Raw genomic sequence first — 16,230 nt, forward strand, 5'->3', positions numbered from 1 at the left:
GCTATCTGAAATTATGAATCTAGATTTAATTTTTCCTTTTTTTTCCCTGTCTTACCTTACTTTCTCCTTCAGTGCAGTGGAAAAAAAAGAGACTCTTCTTTGGAAATAATCATAATTTACCTGATGAGAAGCAGGAGGTTGCTGCATGGCTCCTGGCATTCTTGGATTTGGTAAAACTACTGGACCTGCTCTGCGCTGAGCTTGCTGTCGCTCAGCCATGACCTGGCTGAGCATGTGCTGGAGTCGGAGCTGAGCTAAGCTTATCTGTGTTGGGAACTTGGATAGCTGGTTTGAAGGTAAGCTGCCTGGTGGCTGTAAGTTTGGTTCCGTCACAGGGCTCTTGGGCACATGTGGTGGGGTTTCTTTATCTTCAATTACTAAAGAACCTATTTTAAACAAAATAAATAAAATCAGTGGCAGTTAGAAGAAATGCTATTTTTCATAATTAGATCCTTTTATAACATGTGGTCACCGCTCATTGTTGTAATGAGTGGAATGGATAAACATGAGATAAGGGACTCCATTTGTTTTGTTTGTTCCCCTGAAAAAAAAGGTTGCATTTTATAGCAAACTGTCTTCTGCTGCAGCCTCCTCTATACAGTGGTTTCTCCTGGGAAGGTGTCCTGGCCTGTCCAGAAGAGCAAGGAAGTGAAATTTCAATGGAAAAGGGTATCCTGATCTAATCATCTGATAAAAAGATTTAATTGTATCATAAAACCTAAAGATATTGTGATCCTTTTTGGCTTCTGAATCAACATCATGGATATTGAAATACTCAAATATTCAAAGGGCTATACAGCACCAATTCTAGGATGTGACGGGCACCCTCCTGGACATGTTTTATGTCTCCACTGACTTAGAAGGAAATTTGACTAGACAAGTAACTTTCAGAGATTAATGGTGGGTGAGAGATGTTATCTGAAGATATATATAGTGTGATTACACCAAACTCACAAAAAATTCTGGCTACCTCATCCAAGAAACATGAATTCCAAACAGAACAGCGTTTGTTTGATTCAAGGAAATAGCCCACTGCTTGTAGAGGAAAAGACAATGACAATTTCTTTCTTTAAAACAGAGTGAAGGAGACAAAAATATGGTCCAAGACTAAGAGTTAAAAAATTCCAATGACCTGCAGAAGGCTGCACAACAGCTTTTCAATACAAGGGGGAGATAAATATCTCATACTCCCTCCTCACCCAGAGATTTATAGCTGCTTCCCAGAAGAGTTCATCTCATGAGGCGGGTGCACCACATGACAGTTGGTAAATCCCTGTTACATAACAATTTGAAATCACTCTGCCACTCCTCTTCTTATATCCATGAGTCCTCATCTGTGGATCCCGTGCAGTCTAGCCTGACTCAGTTGGGGATAGATTACCTGAAGGGGGAGGAAAATTCTTGCATTTTATACTCCTCTTTTTCATCCCAAGAGCTGAGAAACTGTGCATGTAGCATCATTCTGCTTCCCCATCTAGCCATAGGCAGAGAGGGAGCACAACCAACACACTGCGGTGCAGAAAAGGGCAACAAGGCAATGTCAATAACACTGATTTCATACTGACATCTGGCAATTTTGGTGTTGCTTAAGTTTTAGTCATGATTGTACCACATCAGTCATTAACAAAAGTATTAAATATGGTAAACACAATGGAAAACCCCCACCAACCTTTATTAAGTCTGTAACAGGTCTAGTCAAAGTGAACAGGGAAAAATGCAAATTAATAATACTTTTTACCATATATGACTATATGAAGTATTTCACTACAATCAAAATAGGTCTGTTTTATTTTCTTTCTCCAGAGAAAAATATACCTTGACAAAGAATGGTATTGACTGTACTACAATCAACTGTCAAAACCACACCGCACTTCCGTTTTGTTCTCTCCGAGTGTAATCACAACTCAAAAGTCTTTCCTGACTTAACGTCTGTGGTATAGCTACTTACTCAAAGGTACGACAGAGAACGATTCCCTTCCATTATTCTAGAAAACCATGGCTTGCCATACAATTTGTGGAAATAAAACATTTTAAATGCTGTTTGTTTGGTTGGTTTTTGTCTTAAATACATTCTGAAATACATAAGAGAGCTATCCTATTAGTGTACAGATGCTATCACGCTGTCAGCATCATGCAGCCTTGAGCAGAATTCAAAAGTTTCTAAAGTAACGTGCTTCTTTACTCAGACTTTATTTTATTTTGCCTTCGGTGGTTCTTAAATCTAGTTTCTCTACGGAAATTGAACGTCTGATAATAAACAAAACGGCCTAAAGGTTGTGATTTCTGCAACCAGATAGATAAACATGTTCTGGTTTTATTTATCACTTAAACTCTTACAAGAACTAGGATGCTGATCTATAAAGGTGCCATTTCTACTGTAGCACTTTTCAGAACGTTAAGGGACCATATTTCAGCAGTTCATTAAATAAACATATGCAAAAAAAGAGCCCCTAAACCAAACACAAGAAAAAGTCAACTCATAACAAACATCACCTCAGTTAAGCAGCAGTTCATAGCTATCGCCACAGAACTTGACAGTTCGTTTCTGGAAAAAAGTTTCACTTTCAATTCCTTTCTCAAAGACAATTATTCATAAAAAAGGAACTTGGAAGAATTTCCCTGCTGCCATCCAATGTCCTCATGTCTGGGAAAAGGAGTTGGTTTGCATCAAAGTACTGCCAACTTTTTTTCTCTGACTTTGTAGAGAAATGTACATTTGCACCTCTGTACATTGGTAGAGCACTTTCTGATGAAAGGCAGAAAAGGTCCCACAGGTGATCTCATAAAGCCTTCTGCACATGACAGAAAAACAAAAATGCCCATCAAACTACAAGTGGAGAGAGAAAGGAACCACGACAGCAGTCAAAATCCTAAAAGACCTCTAAAACCCTTAATTCCTGCTTCTAAGCTTGTTGAGTTCCTAGGGTGCTTTATATTCTTGGTTGACAAACTGCCCCGTGGAAAAGGACCCAGGGGTGTTGGGCAACAGCAGCTGAACATGAGCCATCAGTGTTCTCAGGTGGCCAAGAAGGTCAGTGGCATCCTGGCCTGTGTCAGAAATAGCAGGGCCAGCAAGACCAGGGGAGTGATTGTTCCCCTGTACTCAGCACTGGTGAGGCCACACCTCAAATCCTGTGTTGAGTTCTGGGCCCCTCACTACAAGAAAGACATTGAGGTGCTGGAGCTTGTCCAGAGAAGGGCGATGGAGCTGGTGAAGGGTCTGGAGCACAAGTTTTATGAGTGGCTGAGGGAGCCGGGGGTGTTTACCCTGGAAAAAAGGAGGCTCGGGGAGATCTTATTGCTCTCTACAACTACCTGAAAGGAAGGAGGTTGTAGTGCGGTGGGGGCGTGTCTCTTCTCACAGGTAAAAAGTGAGAGGAAAAGAGGAAATGGCCCCAAGTTGCACCAGGGGAAGTTTAGATTACATCTTAGGAAAAAATTCTTCACGGAAAGGGTTGTCAAGCATTGAAACAGACTGCCCAGGGAAGTGGTGGAGTCACCATCCCTGGAAGTTTCCACAAAATGTGTGGATACAGCACTTGAGGACATGAATTAACTGTGAACTTGGTGGTGGTGCTAGGTCGACAGTTGGACTTGATAATCTTAAAGGTCTTTTCCAAACCTTAACAATTCTATGATTCATTAAACTCAGGCTTTCAGGCAATCACACAAGCAGGCTAATTGCAAAGCTTCCTGGTCCTAGAAATCACCAGTATAATAAAACCCTAGCAGCAATTTATAGGTGTAAGAAAGAATGTAAAGACCAGTTTAGAGATGAGCTCAAAACCTATTATGTTAATAAAGACTAAATACTTTTGCAACTCTGTTAAAAACATGCTTCCTCCTGAATTCCACCCCACAACTTCAAGAAAGACCATATAAAACCCATAAACTGCCAAAAATTAGTGTTCTCTTCCCTGTCCTTCTGGTTTTCTTTAGCATTTTGCCCCTTCTCTTCATCTCAGTTTTCCAAGGCTTATTGTTTGGCATGACAAGGGAGCAAACGAACACTGGACATTAGGAGAAGGTTCTTCACTGAGGGTATGGTCACTGGAACAGACTCCCTAGGGATGCAGTCATGGAACCAAGCCTGCCAGAGTTCATGCAGCCTCTGGATCATCCTCTTAGTCATATGGTTTAGTTTTAGGTAGTCCTGTGAGGAGCAGACGTTGGATTCCATGATCCTTATGGATCCCTTCCAACTTGAGATACTCTATGATTCTATATTATGCTGCTGCTATGGGTTTCAGCTTGGGCAGATGGGACTGAACAGAAGAAAGGGCTGAAAGATGCAGAATGAGACTGAATTCTGGAACCCTTTCTCTTAGGATATTAAGTAGGGTTATAGACTGTGTTCCTTGTTTCAATGTATTGATCAGAAAACTGAAAGTTGTCCTTTTCACCATCTCATGTACCATTCAAGGAAGGTAAGTTTGTTAATACTTTATCATAAGCATCCATAAATAGTAATTTTTCCCATGCAATGCACTTTAAATGTTTCCTACAAGTAAGGGAATAAATTTAACATAGTAAATTGAGAAATGAATAACGCAAAACCTATTTTCACAAAAAAAGAAAGTTGCTTTAAAAATAGGATCAAGACACCAAAGGGCTAATAAAAATTTATCGTACCTAGATTGAAAATATTCTGAGCCCAGAAGCTTGGATCACAGTGAAACTGGATGGTATTGTTAGTCACTGGTGAAGGATCACACCTTGCTCGGAGAAGATACCGCAGTCGATACGTAATCTAGAACAGGAACAAAAACTCCTTTGTGGCCAGAGCCATGTATCTGAACAGCACACACACACACACATACATAAAACAAACAAACCAACCAAAAAAAACCTCCTGAACAAGCCCCTGGAGAACTGAGGTTAAAGATAGAGACACTTGTCCAAACTACATATAAAGAGATATTTTTAACATCTTTCCCTTATTCCTAACACAGTTTTAAAAAGAAATCAACTACAGCCTCAAAACCCAAAAAAGTTCTTCCCTGTAGAAATACATATCCTCCCACAAACTTGGTCATTACATTCAATAACTTTAACTACTTGCAAGAGCAAAACAAATTCACGTAACCATTGTTGTGGTTTTTTCCCCCCCAGATCTATATTTGCCCATTCATTTTTCTTTCAAAGAAAAGTATGCCATCCATTTGGCAATAAGTATCATGGCAGGGAATTGTCCTTTGTACTAGATTTAAGTTTTCTTCAGACAGCCAAAGAACAGATTTTTATAAAGTCTGTCTTTGAAAACTCTCAGATTCACAGATATTTTCAGATTCTCTCAATGCTTTTGTTCCAAAGGACTGGACTATGATTACACAATAGAATACTCTATCAAATACTCAGTATTAATCTAGTTCCTAGAAAGAAAATGTTTTCTTGTAGTTGCTTCACTAGAAATATCAGGCACTGATATACAGAAATATAACAGGCACTGATTTTAGAATCACACACAGCAGAGACAGAAATAAAAAAACTTGAGGAGATCAACACTTGTTTTCTTGAACAGTGTTTGTTTGGAGAACTAGGTTGGTAAACTGTCTTCCTGCAAACAGTTTACTGTGCTATTTCCCTGAAGTACAGCCTCTGAGCTGTAACACTGCACTTAAGTCTGATGGGCATTCCACCCTCCTGTGGTTTGAAGTGGTTGGATATGCCAGAGCAGAAGTCTCACGTGCTCCTCTATGCATCACTGTTCAGGATCAGATTTTTCCAGATGCCCACAGACAGGTCAGCTACTCAATTCCCAAGTAACATCACCTTTCTAAAGCTCAATTTGTTATTTTGAAAAATATTTCACACTTGGTGAGGCTTTATGGGCTGGATGGTCCTTTTCTTCAACTGCATAATGTTTATATGATTAAGATGCCTTCAACGCTACTGGTTTTCTTACCCACATAGCGGTCTTTGTGGCAACACTAAGCAATTATATCAACATGACTCAGTTTGATGTCAATTCCTCTATTCAGTTAAAAAAATATGACTTGCTGAGGCAATATAAGGCAGGCAAGTTAATTTAACTACTTGGAGTTGATAAAACCAAGTAATATTCCACTATTCGCTATAGCCTGCAGTATCAACAAAGGATATCAAAAAAAAGAATAAATCACCACCAAAACCCACCAAAACCCCAAAACCAACCAAACAAAACCCACACAATCCTCTGGCAGGTTCTCAACTAAGCAATGAGAAAATAAAGAAAAAACTTTGTGAGTCAGTTATGGGAACTGGTAAAAACAAATCTAGCATCTTTCCTCCACATAGTCACAGGTTTCTGTTACCAGGCTAGTACAATCTAGTAATCTTTGGACAGATCATGGTCAGCATTTGGTTTGGTTTTTATTTCGAATCTTCTAGGATTTCTGTTCACTCTGAGGAGTCAGCTCAGTGAGAGCACATGCACTCAGATCCCAAGTGTCATTATAGTAATGAAATATTTAGCTTTGCAAATGTTTGCACGGACAAACAGTTTCATTTTTATACATTCTGCAAAACTTTCAGTGGGAGACGAGTCTGACAGAACAAAAAAATACAGTAATTTTTGCATTAAAATGCTAAACATCAGACACTGTGATATATACCAGCTTATAAGCTTATAACTTTGAAGCTGTAGCAATTACTGAAAAGAAGTACAGTGAAGTGCAGTGATGACGTAGGACACAAAACTTTTTTCCCAGTGTTTCAGGGCTTCATAGTTTTCAACCCACTGAAAAGGAGTTGTTCCTACTTCTGCAGACCTACAACAATTCTATGGCAGTCTAAGAGGAGAAAATCATGACCAGAGAGCTAAATTATTAGAAATATTCTGTGTTTATGTTTAAGGGAAAACCATGAAAAACTATATATAAGTATTCCAATTAGCAGAAAGTCATTAAAAATTCTAATACCCTAGTACTACTGACAAGCATGGGTATCTGCCTAAACTATAGTCTCTAAGTAAACGGAGAGAGCTATCTTCCTAACCTTACCAAGCGTTTGCTGTACAAGAGTGCTGTGCTGCTCCCACTGGAAACTGCCCATTTGGAAAAATTCATGACATGTTCCAGCTGTTTAGAGAGACCTGCCACTTCCTGTTGTTGCTGCAGAAGTTTCATCTGATGCTCTTTTGCCAGGGTCTGCAAGTAGAAAAGCAGTTCCAGTCAAAGGGTTCAACTTACAATTAACAGGTATTAGCTTTCACACTCATAGTTCACAATGGTAAAGTGGTTTCACTTAGCTCTTCTCTTAGCTGCCCCCGATGTAGTCATCAAACAGAAAAATCAGTATAAGTTTATTCAAGATATCAGGACTTTCTGTGCTAATTCCCATTTTCTCTCACAACACATTTTCATATATATAGGGGTGTGTGTGTGTGTCTCTTCATACACACACACGTTTTAAAACTGGAGGTAATATTTTTCTAGGTATTCATTCTAGACAATTCTATGCTGTGATTTGCTATCAGGTTGGTGAATTTATGAACATTTCTGATGGGAACACTTTTCATATATGATGCATAGAATTATGACTTGCAAAAGCACGGAGAAAGTAACTGGGCTCAGAGAAACCCCTGACTCCCAAAGTAGAGAACACAGATAATAAATACAAACAAAACGGCAACCACTCCTCAAAACCCAAATTCTCCTCCACCAAAATCCCACTTGCTCAAGTTGCTTGTACAGAACATCCCTCCACTTTGGAATTGTGACAGGACATGCACAAGGGACTAGTGCTAGAAATACTTTTTACTTTAATGTGAATACATAGAAAAAAAATATTAAGACTGACATTTTTGTTTCTTAGAAATGAAATTACCTCCAACTGATGCAGCAGAGCTTTTCCCTTTTTATTTATTTCTACCATCAGTGTAAATATGGCAACTTTAATATCCTGTTCCACCTGCTTTTGATTCTGATTCACTTCATGAATTCTGTAAGTAGACAGAACAGAAAATAATGTTCTTTAGCTCACAAACCCACCCTCTACACAGGATTAAAAAAAAAAACTGTTGCTGAGACTACAATATTTCTCGGTCATATGCACCAATTAATACATATATCATCAGATACTTATAGTCAGGAAAATTACTAGGAGAAATAGCAAGAGCAAGTAAGTGACCTATGATAAAATTAATTAACTGGTGGCAAATTCTAATGCCATAAGTCTGTAAAATTACTGACATCTGTCACTGATAAAAATTAAATGCTCATTGTAGTTGAAATTCTCGATTTTCAGTTGTTTGGCACATTTCTGGAATGGTCCATGGCAATCAAAACTGCTTAAGTCTAATTTCCATCTAATGCACTAGTGGCACTCCACTACAGACAAAACCAGCAGATTTTCTTATTTCAACAACAGTGATCCAACTCCTAACAGCAAAGCACAATCTTATATTGTAAAAAACTCTACTGTTAAGATGAAGGAAGAGTTCAAGTTGCACTCGGCATCCTGTACTGTGTTGAATCTCCCTGGGTACTGCTGCCTCTGAACTCTGCTGAAGGAGCAGTCACAAAGGCCCACTGTAGATTGCATTTCACAGATTTATTTTTCTCCTAGTGATGCCAAAAAACCTCGGAATAAAAGAACTGCTCAGAGACTTTGCATCTTTAAGCAGCAAGGTATTTGTTTATCGCAACGCTGGGAGCAAGGTGGTTCGCACCACACAAAACTTGCTCAGCCTGAAAGTGCAACTTATGCTACCTTGTATGCTTTTAAGTACACAGTTACATCCCATACCATACATATTAATAAGTAGGCTAGACTCTGGGCGGAGACTTTCCAGAATCTTCTTTGGTGCATGCACAGTCTTTCACTGTGGTGGTTGACAGTGAGCTTCATCCCTCTGGTGGTCGCCACGGTTGTCTTCCTTGGGGCTGAACTTTTCAACTTTCTTTGTTAGGTGACCCAGATTCCTCAAGCTTGCAAAATCCTGGCTCTGGGCCTCCAATATCTACTTTAAACACCTAGTTTACCTGATTTATTACCTTATGGCCTACATCCTAGCATTTTTTCTATAATGAAACTTTGGTCCAGTAAACAGAACAGAACAAGACAATGTTCTTCTAGCAAAGCAGGCAGAACAAATATTAGGCAGTTACCTTCTCCTGGCTCAGCATGGCACGGTGTTTTACCAACTAAGACAAAACTCCTTTTGCACTTTGCTCTGCCATCACTAGGTTTGTAGTACCGAATGAATAAAGCCCCAAGCTCAAAAGTATTACATAAATCTTCAAATACGTGTCACAAGCATTATGAAAGCATGAGTCATAACCTTCCACTTTCTAAGAGGGATCTACACTAAGAAAGTAAGTGTGCTGATGGTGGGGAAGCATTTAAGATTGCCTTCTATAGCCTTTATTGCGTAAGTTGTTTTGTTGCACCCAAGCAACTGCTGCCCATTAAGTCCACAGGCTGAGCAGAAGAGTTACCTAACACAACCAAGCACACTGAACCAGTCACTACAGTGAACTGAAGACTTTAGAATTTCTCTTTCTGGAAGAACAGAAGGTCAGAGGTACAAAATACACTAATTTAAACATTTCAAGAAATTACAGTGTATGTAAATTGCCCTCAGTCAGTTTTAACCTCAAAATCTGATACATACCTGTTTTGGATCTGTTTCCCTGTGTATTTTATGTATTTAGTCTTCTCCATCAATTTAGTGATTAGTGTCTCAATGATCACTTTCTGGTTCTGAAAGGCTTCTTCTATAAACTGGTACCTGCAGTAAAAAACATTGGGTATTTACACATGCAAAAGGTGTGATATACTTGCTAAAAAGCAGAGTGCCTTACAAAATCTTTAACTGAAGAAAGGTGTTGCTCAAGTCCAAAATGTAACTGTCATCATGGAAGCAAATGTCAGCAAATGCTGATATATTTTATAGTCTATTTGATTCTGTAGTCTATTTCCTGTAATACTGGGGGCAGAGTTTATGATTTTCATAAATATGAAAGGATATTGTGTGACCATGGCCTAATTTTAATAAAAGAAAAGTTAATATTTTGATGTACTCATCACTTTGAACGTGAAAAAACATGTAAGCTATTACTCTGTGCAAGAAAAGGATGTAGAAACAGAACAGAGATTGCTGAGTTGGCAGAAGTTTTAATTTCAAATCAAACATTTTAAATCAAGGAACAGATTTTAAATTAAGGAACTGAAACATTTTAAATCAAGGAACTGAAATCATCAACAATTTGAGAAAGAAAAGGAATATAAATCCTAAGAAAAGGAGAATACAAGAGGAAGACTGCAACTCTGCAAGAGCAATGTTTAGCCTGTTCCAAGGAGCAACAGTGCGCAACCCATTGATGTTCACCTGGTCAGGCAAGCAAGCTTTTTGGGTGGTTGCATCAAGTATAGAGAGCACATTAGTATTTAACCAGAGTGCATCTGTCCCAGACCACTTCTGTATGTTTTAACCAGTAAGATTTTTGTCTTGTACTCAGAAGTTGTATATAATTCTGCATTTCAGTTTCTGTGACCAGTAAAAGATGACCAAAGAACACAAAGATTTGAGTGTTATAAATAGTGTTGTCAAAGTACAGTTTAGCCAAACTGTAGGTTTACTCTTCCTTTGGAAGAGCTCTTCGCAGAAAAAATTCCCCATTTGCTCCATTCTGAGGCTGTTTGGTAATGTTCTGTTATATAACCATCTTGTTGAAGGACAAATTGAGAAATTACACAGAAGTGCACAGTTGCATAACACAGCCCCTGTGCTTTCTAAGGACTCTCTGAAGAGCTGCATAGCAACAAATTCTATCCAAATAACTTGACAGTAAAAGAAAGGTCTTGTGGTTTAAGTCACCAGACTAAAAAATGGAGGAATTAGGTTTCTTTCTAAACTAACACACACTCATCAGTCACATTCTTTTGGATACAATCTCTGTTTATTTGTGAGCTTCATTTCCAAGCAGAAAATTTTATTTTGCACTTTTTTCACCTGACTGTATTCCACACAGTTAGAACTACAATCTGCGTCAAGCTACCTTCCTATAAGTGGGATGCATAAAACATATGCTTTGCTTTGATACCTGTGCTCTTTGTGCTCTAGTAACTGACAGTCTCGGCAGGTCAACTTGTCACAGGTTTCACAATACAACTTCAGCTGCTCCTTTTTGTGATAAGGGCAAAACACTGGTCGCTGACTGGTCACGCCAACCGCCTCTGTTGAATAAAGGAAGATGTTAGCCAGTCTCCTGAACTTATTAAAGATTTGCATTCTCCTGGTTTTTCTTACCATATTCCTCCCCTAGACGCTACAAGTGTGTATCAGGCCACCTAATTGAGAATATAACAGCCATAAGCCTAAACTGCAATGTCTCACTCTTGCACCAGCACGGAGCTAGCACCCTCTCTCATGGAAAATGTCTAGAACCTATTACCATAATCTATTATGGCAACTACTTAAAAAAAGGAGTTGCCAGTACTGCTGCAGCTGCAAAACACTGCACGACTGGAAGTTCCTTTCTTAAATGGTGATGAGGAGATGGCTGACTTAATTCATGCTCTGTCTTCTTTCTCAGTTGAACTGGTGAAAGGAGGGTTGAGGATATCAAAGACACAGGCATTCAAAAGTGTAAAACATACAGATTGTAATAAGCAGGAGTTATTAACTTCCTTTCAGGACCCCCTTCTAAGTAGGTGAAGGATCTCTCTTCAGTTTCTAGCGAGTAAATATTACAGAGCATAGGAAACACCACCAGATCACAGAAATTAAATCTATTCTTTAAAACAATTTAACCAACAAAGTCTAATTTTCTGAGAGTCAGGTTGGACAAGTTCATGAGGATTATATGGCCTGTAGGGAAAACTGGCTTCACACTGCAGCCCATCGTTCACTGCCGATCAATAAGATCTTTTTTCCGTACCCATTCATCTACTTATTTTCAAGAAATCTGGAAGAAGTTATTTTCCTTGCATCCTTCAAGGAGGCCTGAATGAACTGAGACCATTCCTACCACCAAGTCACGTTCTGCCTAACAGTCCATCAGCCACTTTTACCCACTACTTCTGTCCTTTCCTGAAAATACACTCAGTACTCACTTTTGACTAACCCCATGTGAAAGCAGGATACAGAATACAGTGCATATCTTCAAAGTATCATGGAGGAAGATACCTTTTGAGCAACAGACTGCAGAACTTGAATCCCACATTATATATAAAATTCACCCTATGGGTGGAATGACAATGCATCTCTATTATAATGCAAATATTTAAAATAATATATAATAATTTATAAACATCATATAAAAGTTCATATATTTACAAGAAAAAGCAAGCAAGTCCAATGGATGCATTAGAACTGGTAAAGTGTTCGTCAACATCCTAATATGTTTATTATTGTCGTCACTAAAAGACAAGAAACAATGGGAAAAAATGGAAACAAAACAGGTTCACAGTGAACAGAAGTACAACCTTTTCTACTACTGAACAGCCAAGATTCTCAGGGAGACTGTACTGTACACCACATTCACCACTGTTGGTTCCCAAGGTCCAAACAGATAAAGCCCAGAGCAACTTGAACTGCTCTGAGCTGAATGCTTTAAGCAGGAGGCTCGACTAGATATCTCCTGAAGTCTCTTTCAGCCTGAATTATCCTAGATTCTACTAAGGAAAAATACCCCAATTCATAGCGTACTTCCCTTTCATTTCTAAGGCAAAATACATCAAACTTAAAAGATACTTAGCTAAAACATGAATTCTGGCACACTTCATTGCTAACTGGGTATGCTTATTATTAGACTGCTGAAAAAACACAATCTATTAGTGCTCCTTTTGCTGCAGAATACAACCATAAGGTTCATATAAACCATCTGGTAGACCTCTAGATAAACTAGAGGAGTCAAATGCCTAAAAAAGCATTTTCTGCAAGTGATCTCGAAAGTCTAGACAATACTTTGCAATCACTCCAGGTGAGAGATAAAATCTATGTAAAAAAAATTCCTACGAAAAAAACAACCCGTAGGGTTTTCTTATAACTTTACAGCCTATCTGACAGGAAAAAACTGACAGAAAAACAGCTTTCATAGTCCCAGCCTTAGTGAAGTCTTCCTATTCAGTAGCTATGTTCTAATGCATCTAATGCTTGAAATAAAGTTTCTCTTTCGTTAGCGGCATCAATTAAGAGATCCACTTAGATGGAGATCAAAGAAACACCATAATTTGCTCAAATGATTGTAGCCTTTAGCAACAAAATTGAAATAAGTGACTGGAAGTTAGGAAACTATGAAAGCATATCCACTACCAGCCAGAAAAATAAAATGGTTCCACTAATTCATATGCACCAAAGGGCTATATCAAAATGAATCTGTCCTTTTACATTTACTAGGATTCAGGAATACAATTTTTGAAGTGTATCACTTTAAAAAAAAAATGTGGTGGTCCAGTACAGTTTTCCAGTGCAGACACACATTCTTTGGGAAATTATAAATCAAGTGTGTTACCTGGAGATACTTCCTCTTTCGTCCTCACAGTATGATCCTTCGTAAATTTAACCCTCTGGTGAGCTCTGATGCAGGTCTTGCACAACCATTCTACACATTCCACACAAAAACCATGCGCTTCTGCATTGTCTTCACAGCTTGTGCAGACCTGACGAGAGGAAGAAAAGGTAGCTGTTAAAATAAGTTTGGAATATACATACAAGCTATTGTTCATACATCATCAGTGCACTTTTACAGTTTTGTGAGAACAGTGAAATTAGAATGGAAAACTGCCCGAGGTACAGGAACACTATAAATAACTGCATAAAAGTAACTGAATGTGACTTTTTAAAGAAAGAGGTCATTTTGTCAGTGTTACTCTAAAATCTTGACCTGACACGATAAAAGTCAAACCACTACTTTCTGCCAGTCACTGCACCCCTAGAAGCCATACAATGTTTACTATATGCAAGATGCTGTTGGGAAATATTTACTAATGACAGAACATGATCAGCACTGCTCTGATTTTAGAAGCCTCCCTCAGCTCACACAGCAGCTTTAATTTCAGTTTCTGGTCCCCTGCTTAGAGTTTCATGAAGCACACAAAGCAGAGTTCCTCTCAAGAATCTCTGCATCACCACTTAAAGACAGTATTCCAGTTAGGTTTATCAGAAAAGCTACTCTAGAATAGATTTGCAACCAATGTACAATAATTTTCAAACTGTGGCCTGTTAATTCCTGGGGCTCTTTGGACTTTACCCAAGAGATCTGGGAAAAAAAAAAAATTAATTCAGGAAAACAAACATGACAGTAGACCAAAACCTCTCTGCCCAGAGTCAACACACCCACAAGAAAAAACTGCTATGGAACCACAATTTGAACAACACGTTGAAAATTTTGAATGCTATACAACACCATTTCACATGTTCATAACATTATTTCATTTTTTACTCCTCCTTTACAATGCCTCCGTAGTCCCACCTTCAAGAGGATTTTGGTAGTAAAAAATAGCGAACGTGCTTACGCAGATATTGTTTAGGTAACTACCACCCATTTCTGTCAACATGGAGCACTGCTGCAAACCAAAGCCTCAAGGTATCTGAAGACTGCAATATCCTACAGTTCACAGTGACAGAATTCTGCTTGCAGGTGCAAAAAGAAGAAAATTTTAGATTTTAGCTTTGCTTTCAGTTTGATTAAAAAAACCCAACGAAACAACTTCTGCACCCACACAAGGTAAATATAGATTAAGTCAAAGAGGAAGCAAATATTTACATCCCATGTAGACAGAAAATACATATGTAGAACTATGTCCCAGTTTCCCCTTCAAGAAAAAGAGGAAAATTAGCACAAAACTTGCCTTAAGCCACATAGCAAGTTACTGACAGAACTGGAATTTGAACATAGAAGTTCCAGATTCCCAATGCTGTGTTTATTCTTCTGGATCATGTTGCCTCTCAAAGCAATTATCTTCTGAGAAATGATGTTACAACACAAGGGTTGTTGACCCCTCTTGTTGTCACTAGGAGTTTGAAGCAGTTGCTTTTCATTAAAGGTGACCTGCAAAGGAGAAAAAATTGGGCTTGTGCCCCTTTCTCTGTTTCTCTATAAAAATGAGGTCTGAGTTTTATTTTTCAAAATAATATATATTTTTTTTATCTTCTTGATTTTTCTTCCCCCTCTTCTCTCAGCAAATAAAAATTCTTAGTCCTATCCAGACTACTAGACTAGGGAGAAATACCAAGGTCCACACATCACAAAAAAAGGTCTAGAAAATGGAAATAAAGCAATTAAAGGAAGTGAACTGTAATCAAGATATTGAAAACTTTTACTTGCTGTCCTAATTTCAGCTGTTTTTTATTTTTTCTTAGCAGCTGGAACAGTGCTGTGTTTTTGGATTTATTATGAGAATAATATTGATAGCAACAACTAGAACATCATTGTGTTAAGTAGTGCTTATCCAAAGTCAAGGACTTTTCAGCTTCCCAGGCTCTGCCAGCCAGTACAGCTGACCCAAACTTGCCAAAGGGATATTCCATACTATAGGACATCACGCTCTGTACATAAACTGTGGGAAGTTGGCTGGGAGGGAATAAGTTGGGCACTGGTCAGTGGGTTGTGAACAATTTTACCAGCCATCACTTGTCTGTCTCGGGTTTTATTCCTCTCTCTCTCTCTCTCTCTCCCCCTACTACTTCTACTACTATTACTATTATTATAATTATTTAATATTACTTTATTTCAATTATTAAATTGTTCTTAGCTCAACCCACAGTTTTACCTCCTCCCCCCCCCCCAATTCTTCTAACCATCCCACTGAAGGTGGGGGGTGGGAAGTAAAGCAAAGAGGGGGAAGTAAAGTGAGAAGTAGCATGGTACTTGGTTGCCAGTTGGGGTTAAACCACAACACTTGCTATTAACCCTTTAATTCAATGACATTTTGGGAAAAAAAAAGAAAGAAAAGTATTCTTGACTCAGCACAGCTTCCTGGGAAAAAACCCTCAGAACAGCAAGTATCACTGAGGCATTACTTCAACGTTACATTCTGTCTGGCAAAAACTCCCATAAAAGAAATTCCCTCCTTTTGTCTTAGGTGTGCCAATGCAACCCTCTGCAAGAACGTGGTGTAAAACCAGATTGCTTACATCACTGGAGCCCAGGGCTCAGTTACATCATCACTGCTGACTGGGCAGTGAACTGACTGGGCAGGATGAGAAAGTTTTCAAATCAGTCTTTTTGCCAGAGAGGTATGATTGTGCTGTGTCCCCAGATAACCAGAAGTGCAAGTCAGAGTGGAGAATATCTGGATATT

The 16,230-nt window shown here is 38.7% G+C and overlaps 1 protein-coding gene across 1 annotated transcript in view; it reads right to left on the minus strand.

The window, feature by feature from the left end:
- TRIM24 (tripartite motif containing 24) overlaps positions 1 to 16,230 on the minus strand; it is a 57,748-nt gene that overhangs the window by 15,293 nt on the left and 26,225 nt on the right. The window contains exons 3-9 of the mRNA XM_032689066.1: positions 13,440 to 13,587; positions 11,028 to 11,160; positions 9,596 to 9,712; positions 7,807 to 7,921; positions 6,981 to 7,127; positions 4,633 to 4,750; positions 121 to 386 (exon numbers count right to left, since the gene is read on the minus strand). Coding sequence (XP_032544957.1) covers positions 121 to 386; positions 4,633 to 4,750; positions 6,981 to 7,127; positions 7,807 to 7,921; positions 9,596 to 9,712; positions 11,028 to 11,160; positions 13,440 to 13,587 — 1,044 coding nt within the window. The remainder of the gene's footprint in view (positions 1 to 120; positions 387 to 4,632; positions 4,751 to 6,980; positions 7,128 to 7,806; positions 7,922 to 9,595; positions 9,713 to 11,027; positions 11,161 to 13,439; positions 13,588 to 16,230) is intronic.

This window comes from Chiroxiphia lanceolata, chromosome 5, assembly GCF_009829145.1.
Source record: "Chiroxiphia lanceolata isolate bChiLan1 chromosome 5, bChiLan1.pri, whole genome shotgun sequence".
NCBI lineage: Eukaryota > Metazoa > Chordata > Aves > Passeriformes > Pipridae > Chiroxiphia > Chiroxiphia lanceolata.